Genomic DNA, 12762 nt, shown 5'->3' on the forward strand with positions numbered 1-12762 from the left:
TTCTGGGTAATGAAAAGCCTTTAAGATTCTTTATACACAACAATTCCTTGGCAACCATAGATAATGGTGATTTGCTATAAATTATACCTATTTCTAAGATGCTGTATGTCTGAAATCCAGGCCACTTCTTGGCTTTTTTCATCAACTAAATATCACAAAAGATGTTTTGCATTTTTTGCCTTTGCTGATTAAAGCTAATTGTAAAGATCTCTACTATAACATTTAATCTCATTCTCTTAGGAGATGCTCAGTAACACAACCAATTTTTACTGAAGCATCGCCTTGCAACCTAATAATACGTTTTCTTTGCGTTACTTTCTCGTTCTAATAATTTATTGCTATGAACACCATTGAAACAATATGCAAAAACAAGTGTATAATCTATACTTTCCTACTACTTAAATGTGTGTTAAACTAAAACTATATTTAATGATATATATGTAAAACCAGGAAAGTTAAAATATAGTCAATAATCAACAGATAGAGGATGATTTTTTTAAATGGGTAGTAATACAGAATCAAAAATTATTGTAAATACTTTCTAGTTGAGAACATGTTTACTTTCCAAAAATGTTTATCATGCACATCAGGTTCAGAGAATATATATAATTTTATTGGAAACAAAGTTTTCAATTGCAGCAGCCAGAGTTAAGGTGTAAATTAACCAATTTTGCTTCCGTAACCTGCCCACATAATGGTTCATATTCATGCAGCAGTATACCAGTGATATTCTACTTGATAAGAAAAGGTTCCATCTCATTAGGGACTAAAATCTTCTCGGGGTTTTCTGGGAGCAAGATCTCAATGAAGCAAGTCACTCCATTTGTCATCAATACCTTGGCACAACGTCTGCCTTCTGCTTTTCAATTTGTCAGTAAATATTTGTTACTATATGCCTATTTTGGTCTTCTATCATATCTGATGGATTCCTGCGGATTCCTCTGTGTGTGTGTGTGTGTGTGTGTGTGCATGTGTGTGCATGTGTGTGTGTGTGATTGCAAAGGGTGGATGTATGTGGGTATGTGAGTATTTTGGGGAGAAAAGATTATAAGATACATATGTATATATTTTACCTTCTAAATCACACCTTTCATACAAATACTAAAACTTAACTGCAACAGAATGAAGGCTGTACATGTAAGAAAAAAAGTAGCTGAGTCTTTTTATATACATTCATACATATCTTCCTTAGAATAAACACTACACTGTAATTTTTTTTAAAAAAGGAATTGTGGCAATTTATAATGGTGGCAAAAAAAAAAAAAGAAACTGAAATAACTGTTGCTCTGATGTCATAAAACTCCCTATATTTAGCAACACTTATAACATTGAATTTACCAAAAATGGCTGAAGTGTGTGTGTGTGTGTGCATGTGTGTGCATGTGTGTGTGTGTGATTGCAAAGGGTGGATGTATGTGGGTATGTGAGTATTTTGGGGAGAAAAGATTATAAGATACATATGTATATATTTTACCTTCTAAATCACACCTTTCATACAAATACTAAAACTTAACTGCAACAGAATGAAGGCTGTACATGTAAGAAAAAAAGTAGCTGAGTCTTTTTATATACATTCATACATATCTTCCTTAGAATAAACACTACACTGTAATTTTTTTTAAAAAAGGAATTGTGGCAATTTATAATGGTGGCAAAAAAAAAAAAAAGAAACTGAAATAACTGTTGCTCTGATGTCATAAAACTCCCTATATTTAGCAACACTTATAACATTGAATTTACCAAAAATGGCTGAAGAGCAGAGATATATTTTGCATTTTCTATACAACAGGCTATAAAACGTCACTTATCACAGTCCAGAAAGCACACAGAGATGGGTTTTATATAAACATATGTAATAACATAGTAAGCGTGCATGAAAATTTCCCAATGATTGCATCTATGCCCTCTTGTTTTTATTTTGAAATTTTAGTGTGAAAACATGCCTTATATTTCACATTTTTGAAAATAAGGCCTCCATACTTTTTTTTTTCTCTCTCACAACCAGAATCAGGCTTTTTGAATGTGTTCCTACACAAGTCTTCAAAAAAGCCAGCACTTTGTTGCAAATACAAGTTCCAACCACTGCTCCAGTTGCACCAGGCAGCAAACGTAAAGGTTTGCAGGTTGAGTCACTCAAAATGACAGTCTTCTCTGGCAATCGGACTAACTGACTTCTCAGGAAAGCACTAGCACTTTGGCTAAATCCAGGATCATAGGTAGCTTCTTTTTTGTGTTATGTTTTGTGTTGGGTTTTTTTGTGTGTGTGTTGTGCCTTGATGTTGTAATACTCCTTTGCTTTATGAATGCGTGCGGTCATCACTGTCTTTTAGAAATGTTCCAGCAACATAAAGACAGGCAGAGTAAATGAAAACACTGTGGATGTTAGGAAATTTATTGGCCCCTGTTTTTGTTTGTTTGTTTGTTTTTTCTTTTCTTTTCTTTCTTTTTTTTTTTTTTTTTGAGAAACAAGAGCATGAGATACTTGTTTTATTTTTTAAAAACAGTCTTTCCTTCCTGATTGCATTCCCTGTCTTCTTTTGTATGTGCTTCGTAAAAAGGAAAGTAAATAAGTTTATATTATGTCTCAGATAAAATGAAGACTATTTCTATACAAGTGTCCTTTTAAGATCTTGGGATCAGACGTAATACTCTTTATCCTTGTTTTTCTTATTTTTGTTGGCGCTTTTCACACTGCTGGGTTGTTTCTCCTTTACCACAGCCCCGTTGGACTGTGCTGAGTTACTGATGTAGTTTCGACTCTCGTCTACGTGGTATGAGCCTTCATCCCGGTTTCTGTATTTGTACATGGCATAGAGGAGGATGAGGATGCACAGGGCGGCAGCAGCTACTATCCCAACGACCATGCCCGTGGTGCTGCTGGACTCCCGAATCACTTCTGCAGAGCCTGGGTAAGGCTCTCTCCCGCCTGCCCGGGTTGGATTGGCTATAAGAAAGAGGATGAGAACAAACACAAAGTGATTATTGAGATTACTTGAATACCAGAGAGCTAATGTTAACATTACATTTCCTATCTATAATATGTTAGTGACTAATGGAAGAGAACCTACTATTTTAGGAAAAGCACACTGCTGCTAAATGCAGCAATATTTTGTGTCTCATAGTCACTAAAAACTAGGGACCTAAAACACAAGCATTCTAGCAGAGTCTTTTTCTCATCTTTACTTTTTTACAGATCAATTTTATTCACAGGGTCTTGAAAGCACAGCCCCCCAGATAAGCTCCAATTAGCTCTAGAGGACCATGTTGGTGTGTTAGGTGCAAAACCCAACATGTCGAATAAAATCAGGATCATAGGTAGCTTGTACCCTACAATATTAGAGGGAATTACTTTAAAAATCAAGTTAATGTAGCCAAAGAACACTTAGGGCTAACTCTACTGAGTCAGAACAGTTGAATTTAGGATTATAATCTTCAGATATTATATTGCCTTGAACAGAAAGATAACCAAGGCATTTTGAACGTCTAAGTATCTACTTTTTTTATTGCCGTAGGGTACATATGCTCACTAGAGAGAGAGAAAAACAGTGCATGAGGGAGAAGGGTGAGAGGGAGAGTAAATGCCATCCAATGAGACATGGTCACACTGCAATTCCTTTCTCCTCCATATTTCCATCTTACTGAGATTTCAGTCATGCATGTGTACATGCTCAGCATATTTTTCAAGTCAGGAGCTAGAAGTGGGACATGGTTGGCCATGTGGAGTCCAACTTCTTTAACCACTAGACTCTAGAGCTGGCCCTAACTGTTTATAAAGTATAATTTTAGTAACATCCTTATTTAAGTTTTTTTTTTTTTTTTGAGAGGTTTTCACTATAGGGCGCGTGCACTCGCCAGACAGAGAGAGACATAGAGATAGAAAGCGAGAAATCACCCCCCATGGGGGATGGTCATGCCACAATCCCTTCTCCTCCATTCTCCTCTCAGGATCTTGGGCACGCATGCACACGCGCTGGCGGGAGTTCTAAGCCACCGGGTCTGGGACGCGAACAGTCCAGCGACATAGCCATTACGCTAACTGCTGGTTCCCTTTAAGTTGTTTTTAATAAAGTTTCATTCTTTCTTCTTCTGAGAGAGAGGCACTTCAACAGGATCTCACACCACACCCTCCCTCTCCCAAGCCTTCCTCAGTCACACAGGCATGTGCATGCTTGCCTGGTTAGCCTGGGAACCAAACCCTGTTCTTCCCTATGGATCCAACACTGCAAAGCTGCATATGGCCACCGCATCATCGCGATGGCCCCTCAGTCACATCTTTATGAACTATAGCAGAACATATTTCTTTTTCTTTTGAAAGTGTATTCATTTACATAAGTATGTATGTAAATTGTATGTATGTATACATTTAATTTATTTTGGCAGTGGTGGACTGATCTCCACAGCTAAATTTTGAAGTCGAAGTGAGAAAATATTCCTTCTCAGTTTTAGATACTTTCTAGATTGCTTATGAGACAAAATTTAGTATCAAATGGATGATAATAAAAGACTAGCTGACCTAGTTTCGTTCAACTGACCAAACCTTCATTCAGTCTTCCCAAAGTATAAATAAGGCTCTTCCTTGGGTACAAGCAATAGTTTACAGGGTGCCTAATGTCTTCTCTAAGACCTAGTCAGACACTGAAACTGGCCATAGATGAGGAAGAAAAGGCCTGAGATTTAGCTGATAGATAAGGGGAGGAGAAGCGGTGACTCTTTTCCTCTATATACTAAACTTGTTTTTTGTTTTTTGTTTTTTAAATATAAAAGAATAGGAACAAACAAAACATTTAAACGACACAAAATGAAGTTATCTGTTGATGAAAGCATATATGGTAATGTCTCTGACTTGACTAATGTGCACTGTAGTCATGTCAGGAAAAATCATATTGCACACTATAAAGATGTACATGGATTAAATGTAAATAAAAAATAAAAATAGACAAAAATATACAAAGTAATAGGAGCTATAGAGAGAAAATATTTTATCCCATCTGACTCTAGATCATTTTTTCTGTATGAATTGTGTGTTGTTGGTTTTTTGTTTTTTTTTTTTTTTTAGAGGTTTTTGCTATAGGGTGCATGTGCTCACCAGACAGACAGAGAGACAGAAAGTGAGAAATCACTCCCTAGGGTGGATGGCCACGCCACAATTCCTTCTCCTCTTGGGATCATGGGGGCATGCACACACACGCACCTGGTGTGAGTTTAAGCCACCGGGTCTTGGGCTTGAACCACAGTCAACTACATGGGAGTCCAGTGACATAGCCGTTATGCTAACTGCTGGTCCCAATTGTGTGGTTTTTTTAGACAGATTTTTGCTGAGGTGTAAGTGCTCACCAGAGACAGAGAGACAGAAAGTGAGAAATCACCTCCCAGGAAGGATAGCCATGCCACAATCACTTCTTCATTTTCCTCTTTGAAATTTGGGCATACACACATATGAGCCTGGTGTGAGTTTTAAGCTGCTGGGTCTGGGGCTTGAAACACAGTCAGCCATGCTACAGGGTATGAAGTAGCAAAGTCTAAAATGCTTCAATTTTGCCATATAGGCTTTTGATAAAACATCTCCTATTTAAGGAAAATTCTTGTCTGTTTTTCAACACCTACCAAAATTTTGCTCAGTACATGGAAAATTATTATTAAAAATAATTCTATGAAAACCATATGCAAAGATTCTAAATATTATGTTTTCATAATTACTATTTTAAAAAAGCCCTAAAATCTAAACTTCTCAGGGAGAATGCTCATGCTGTAATTCCTTCTCCTCTATTCTCCTCAGGATTTTTGGCATGTACACACATGCACCCAGCATGAGTTTCAAACTACCGGGTCCAGAATTTGAACCACAGTCTATTACGTGGGAGTCCAGAAATCTAATCATTACACCAAAAGCTGGTCCAAATATTTTACCTTAATTTTCCCTTGATTTACAGTAAACATTTAGTAACTGCAACAAAAGATATTATTATTTCTCTGTTTGAAATATGCACTTGCTTACATATCTAATAGATATCTTTCTTTTTAAAAAGTATGTTTCAAATCTCAAGGCTGAGTAATATTTTCTTTAACTTTCTGTTTTAAGATCAGAAGCATTTCTATGTTAATGGGCCATCTCTCCCAGATGTACAATAGCCTAGAGAAATTTAAATACATTCCTGAATTATAAATGTGCTTTCACTTACTGATTGTCAATAATGCTTTGTATTTGTGATCACTAAAAAAAAATCTTTGAGGAAATTTAAGATTATTTCAAATATACAGAATTGTAAAAATGGCTAATAAGTCTAAATATCTTATATTAACTTGTTCAAAAATTTATATACAAGAGAAATGCAGTCATATTGTAAACATTTATGATAATATGAAAAAAGGAATTAAAAATATTTATTTATTCATTTATTCATTTATTTTAATTTGACCAGAGAGAGAGAGAAAGAGAGAAAGCAAGCCACCAGGTCCAGGACTTGAAATGCAGTCGGCCATGTGGTACTGTCCACCACCTTAACCACCACACCATCTGCTAGTGCCCTGAAAAAGGGAATTTAATCAGATAAATCCTAAGTAATTCATATATCTCATGGACTTAAATATATATTCCTTTCACATTTCATAATAAACTAAAGCAAAACTTTTAGAAAACTAAAAACAACCTAAAACTTTTTTCTTAGCAGCACTAAAAGCTAATTAAATAAACTAAAATTTCACCTATTTTCTCTGTCTTTGTCAAAGCATGTGATGAAAGCACTTAAAAAAATAAATGAAAGATAGTTAAAGGAGGAGGAACTGAAAAATGGAATGCATACAGATTAGGTTCAGGTCTGTAATGGTCTAGAGTTAACTGACTTGGAGGAAAAGCCAAGTCCATGTATCTAGTTTCTTGTACTGGGGCATGGGCACTAGGAAAGCAGAGCAATTAAAAACTTCAGTAGGACTGATGTGGTTACTGAATCAGTCTAAGCATTTGCATACTATGTGGTGTGATAAGAAGTAGGCAAATGTTTCGCTTTCGTGATGGACACATATAAACATTCTTTTTTTTGAGAAAGATTTTTGCCTTAGGGTGCTTGGATTCACCAGAGAGACAGAGAAACAGAAAGTGAGATATCACCCCCACCCCAGAGGGATGGCCACGTCATAATCCCTTCTCTTCTTCCATTCTCCTCTCAGGATTTCAGGCACTCACGCACATGCGCCCGGCATGAGGTTTAAACCACTGGGTCTGAGATTCAGACTGCAGTTGACTATGTGGGAGTCCAGCAAAATAACCATTTCGCCATCTGCTGGTCCCAGTGGGCATACATATTTTACTTTGAGGCTAGACTGCAAACAAGAAAAAAATAAAAAAGAATAGATGACATCTCCTAAGTGTTTCAACACATTTATATGATGTTTCAATGACTTGTAAAGTAAAAAACAAATCATCAACTATACACGAGTCATGAGAACACTGTAACAATGGATTATTGTGCTTGTAAAATTTCCCCATAGAATTCTGACTATTGTACTGAAGAATACCTGTCATCTTGTACCCTCAGAGTTGACGAGAACTGAGTAAACCGCTAAGTCTACTGCAGGTGGACGAGCACATAGATAAACTTTACTCTCAATACAGAAGCTTTTGAATTTTGTTGGCTTTTAGCCTAAATGATTCAAATCTATCAATTATACTTGCAAGGACAAGCAGTTGTCATGAGGGTCATGACCTTTTTCATATCCTTATTTACTTCTTTTACATTTATCTCTTTTATAAAGAAATTTTTGCCTTAGTGAATGTGTGCTCATAAGAGAGGGAGAGACAGAGACAGTGAAAGGGAAAGTGAAAAATCGCCCCACCCCGCCCCGGGGGTGGTGGCCATGCCACAATCCCTCCTCTGTTGTCTCGGGATCTTGGGTAATCATGCACAGACGCCTGGTGTGATTTTCAACCACTGGTTCTGGAACTCAAACCACTGTCAGCCGCGGAGGAGTCTAGCAATGTAACCACTATGCCATCTGCTGGCCCCTATGTTCATTTCTTACACTCAGCCAAATGGTTATGGAAAAACTCTGAGACTTACACACTAATAGTGTCACCTAAAAGGACAAAGAAAAAGTTATATTTACCTCTCTCTCTTTCTTTCTCATAATATTTAGTCAAAAGGTCTATAGATGTTTTCCACACAGTCTACTTTGGCTCAAGAGATTTATCAAGAACTCTATATGCTAGGTCTATGAGTTTTCTTCTTTCTCATTGTCTAACTATTAATAATATTGTGATTATTTAAGTAGGCATATGCTCTCAATTGTTAGGACAGTCATTAACATATTTTCACATTATGTTTTAAATGAATTTATTCATATCAGATGAAAACAAGTTCACCATGGAAATACACAGTGAGTACAAAGACATTCTAGTGCCTTGTAGTACAAAAAAAAAAAAAAAAGAAGATAAATGCAATGGTTGCTCTGCATGAAAAAAGTTAAATTCTTATAATTTGATCTTATCCTTAAGTTCACTGAAATAGTTATTGAATCCCTTCTCCTCCATTCTTCTCCTAGGATTTTAGGCATGCATGCAAGCCACAAGGTTCTGACTATTGTACTGAAGAATACCTGTCATCTTGTACCCTCAGAGTTGACGAGAACTGAGTAAACCGCTAAGTCTACTGCAGGTGGACGAGCACATAGATAAACTTTACTCTCAATACAGAAGCTTTTGAATTTTGTTGGCTTTTAGCCTAAATGATTCAAATCTATCAATTATACTTGCAAGGACAAGCAGTTGTCATGAGGGTCATGACCTTTTTCATATCCTTATTTACTTCTTTTACATTTATCTCTTTTATAAAGAAATTTTTGCCTTAGTGAATGTGTGCTCATAAGAGAGGGAGAGACAGAGACAGTGAAAGGGAAAGTGAAAAATCGCCCCACCCCGCCCCGGGGGTGGTGGCCATGCCACAATCCCTCCTCTGTTGTCTCGGGATCTTGGGTAATCATGCACAGACGCCTGGTGTGATTTTCAACCACTGGTTCTGGAACTCAAACCACTGTCAGCCGCGGAGGAGTCTAGCAATGTAACCACTATGCCATCTGCTGGCCCCTATGTTCATTTCTTACACTCAGCCAAATGGTTATGGAAAAACTCTGAGACTTACACACTAATAGTGTCACCTAAAAGGACAAAGAAAAAGTTATATTTACCTCTCTCTCTTTCTTTCTCATAATATTTAGTCAAAAGGTCTATAGATGTTTTCCACACAGTCTACTTTGGCTCAAGAGATTTATCAAGAACTCTATATGCTAGGTCTATGAGTTTTCTTCTTTCTCATTGTCTAACTATTAATAATATTGTGATTATTTAAGTAGGCATATGCTCTCAATTGTTAGGACAGTCATTAACATATTTTCACATTATGTTTTAAATGAATTTATTCATATCAGATGAAAACAAGTTCACCATGGAAATACACAGTGAGTACAAAGACATTCTAGTGCCTTGTAGTACAAAAAAAAAAAAAAAAGAAGATAAATGCAATGGTTGCTCTGCATGAAAAAAGTTAAATTCTTATAATTTGATCTTATCCTTAAGTTCACTGAAATAGTTATTGAATCCCTTCTCCTCCATTCTTCTCCTAGGATTTTAGGCATGCATGCAAGCCACAAGGTCTGGAACTCAAACCATGGTCAGCCATGTGTGAATCCTTAATCACTATGCCACTTGCTGGGCAGGCTTCATCTTTACCAGTCACTCTGGCGGCCCCTGTCACCTACTGCATGCTCCCCTTTAGTATTCATTTAACATCTTTCTCTCCCTTTCCCAACTCCTGACTTATCCTTACAGGTAGCCCTCGGAGAGCTGATTTGGCCATCCCTAACCCAGGTAAATGAAGATGGTAACAAGAGCAGGGGTCTTTTGAGGTTGGTGCCTTATTCTGAAAAGTGTTCAGTGAGCAACAAAATTTATTGCCAAGCTCCTATTTTCAAATCACAATATATAATAATTCTTACTGTCAAAAATGTCTTAATATGATTATTTTATCAGATTTATATTGGTATGGTTACTTTAATTTTTTGGAAAGGTTTTTTACTTGTTTGTTTGTGTTTTTTTTTTTTGTTGTTATAGGGCGTGTGTGCTTGCCATAAAGACAGAGAGAGACAGAGAGGCAGAAAGTGAGAAATCACCCCCTGGGGGTATGGCCATGAGACAATCACTTCTCCTCCATTCTTATCTCGGGATCTTGGGCACTCACGCACATGCACCTGGTGTGAGTTTAAGCGACTGAGTCCGGGACTCAAACCGTGGTCGACTACATGGGAGTCCAGCGATGTAGCCATTATAACATCTGCTGTTCCCTGGTTACTTTAATTTTTAATTTTTTCTAAATTTGTTTACAAATATAATTGTATGCTTTATCAAAACAAATAATAATTCAATAAGAATCTTCAAAACTTTTGTTATAGATATGACAATATGAGGGCTACATTAAGCCTGCAAGCTTTGTATCAGAGCTGTGTTTTCAAGTTGGCACTGTTAGTACATAGTCATACCTCAGTATCTGCAAGCAAAAAATACAAAGCTTGCACTTACTTAATAAGTTCTAAAATAGCTATTTTGAAAGGCAATTTTTGATTCATGAATTTTTACCAAAAGGTTTCTCTTTGTAATGGAAAGTGTTAATTTTTTTTCTGAGATTAGAAATAATCAAATATTGTTATTAAAAATAAAACTGCTTTTGATTTGTTATTACAACTCTGTATGAAAAATAGTGCTTAATGCACTAATTCCTATGACATAGAATGAGAGGCTGATGGGTGGCTGAACCTTATGTTTCCATTGATGAGTTCGCCAAGGCAATAATATACCATCAAATTCTCTTTTTATCACTCAAATTGTCACTTTTATGCAACTATTGTGTATACTTGAATGAGCTGTTCTCCCACTGTAATCTTATTATATTTATGTTTTTTCCAAAGTTAGCTTTAGGGTAAGATTGTCATTTCCATGCAATTTTCTAGGCTAGTTTTATTTCTTCAATAAAGAGGTCTAAGGACACAGACTATAAACTATGACCCTGTCACATCAAGAATGTAGCAACGGTGACACTATATACAGATGATAATGAACAAGCTTTTTAGCTTTAAGAAAAAGCATTGTAAGAAATAACCAATTTTAAGAAATAGAGAATAAAATATACCATTAATAAAAAAAAATAAAATGTGAGCTATGTATTTCATCAGGATAGGTATATTAAGGATCTTAAAACTTTATAATGCTCAACATATATCATTCTGCTAAGCAAAATGATTGGATATCTTGTTTTACAATGATCCTTTTTAAAAACGGTTGGCAAGGTACATTTACTGAACATTTTCTAAGAGTCTTTGACTAGTCTTTCTGGTTTTATCAGAGATTCAACTTAAAGTAATAGATTTTAAATTCCTGTCTCCACCCTATCCAGGAAGATTTGCCTAAATGATCTCATTAGACAAAGGTTCTATACTGTGTCTTAATACATGTGGAAGTTATTATAATTCTAGGCTAGCCTTGAAAATGGTTTTAGATTTACAGGGGAAGATTTGATTTTTCCAGTACTCAGTTTCATTAATACTGTGAAAAGAAAATTGGAATTTCAGACTCCTGGGGTGCTTGTGAATTGAGATTAGCAGAGATACTTTTTCCCATCTCAAAAAAAAAAAAAAAGAAAAAAAAAAAGAAAAGGAAGAAAGAAAAGAAAAACAAAGTTTATTATTTTTATTTTTCCCCATTTTTGTGCTGCAATACGACATAGGCCAGAAGAAACAATTATGCTGCAATCACTCACAAGAAGGCATGTTTAAATGGCACATTTATAGGAAAGCAGGTACACAATGATTTATATGGCATGCACTAATTTTGACTCATGCTGTGGTTTTGTGAGCAGTGATGGATGTTGGGTGTTTCAAATCCCTTCCATTCTTTCCTCCCACCAACTCCACCCAAGCCCTGCACATTCTGAAGTTCACTTCTGCAGGTCAGACAGAAGGCCTGGACATGTCTGACACATCTTAGCCCTTCTATAATAAATTGGAGAGTCAGAAAAACCTTTGAAATCAATAAACCTTTGCCACCTGCTTGGCTGCTGGGTCTGACATTTTCCTCTGCTGCTTTCAAAACCACCAGAACACGTGTTTGAAGGGAAGTTGAGGGACCGCCATTCTGAGATGGATAGGATGATTATCTTCTCCAGAAATCTAGGTATTGCGGGGGAAGGGATGCTAGGCACAGGAAAACTCATCAATGTGCTTGTATGACAGAGAACCCCAACTAAGACAGGCTGCTGCTTTCAATGACACCAAATGGAACAGAAAAGGCAATGAACAACTATACCAAAGAACATCTACACTCTGTGTGGCTTTGGTGACAGCAAAAATAGATAGCTGGAGGGACATAACTATTCTCTGTCATCTTCATGGGAAGCCATAGGATCATGGCATTTACAGAATTCTGTTCTTCAATTATCCTATATGTTATAAACTCTGTTCATAGCTTACTCATCTGTAAGCTTCACACATTTTTTTTTTTGAGAGGTTTTTGCTATAGGGCACATGCACTCGCCAGACAGAGAGAGACAGAAAGATAGAAAGCGAGAAATCACTCCCCAAGGGGGATGGCCACACCATAATCCCTACTCCTCCATTCTCCTCTCAGGATCTGGGGCATACACACACATATGCCTGGCGTGAGTTTAAGCCACCGGGTCTGGGACTCAAACTGTGGTCGACTACGTGGGAGTCCAGCAACCTAGC

The 12762-nt window shown here is 36.7% G+C and overlaps 1 protein-coding gene across 1 annotated transcript in view; it reads right to left on the reverse strand.

The window, feature by feature from the left end:
• Positions 1-1739: 1739 nt before the first annotated feature.
• Positions 1740-12762, reverse strand: part of NRXN1 (neurexin 1) — a 1261405-nt gene continuing 1250382 nt past the window's right edge. The window contains exon 23 of the mRNA XM_006159011.3: positions 1740-2944. Coding sequence (XP_006159073.1) covers positions 2637-2944 — 308 coding nt within the window. The 3' untranslated portion in view covers positions 1740-2636. The remainder of the gene's footprint in view (positions 2945-12762) is intronic.

This window comes from Tupaia chinensis, unplaced genomic scaffold, assembly GCF_000334495.1.
Source record: "Tupaia chinensis unplaced genomic scaffold, TupChi_1.0 Scaffold000622_1, whole genome shotgun sequence".
Classification (NCBI taxonomy): Eukaryota; Metazoa; Chordata; class Mammalia; order Scandentia; family Tupaiidae; genus Tupaia; species Tupaia belangeri.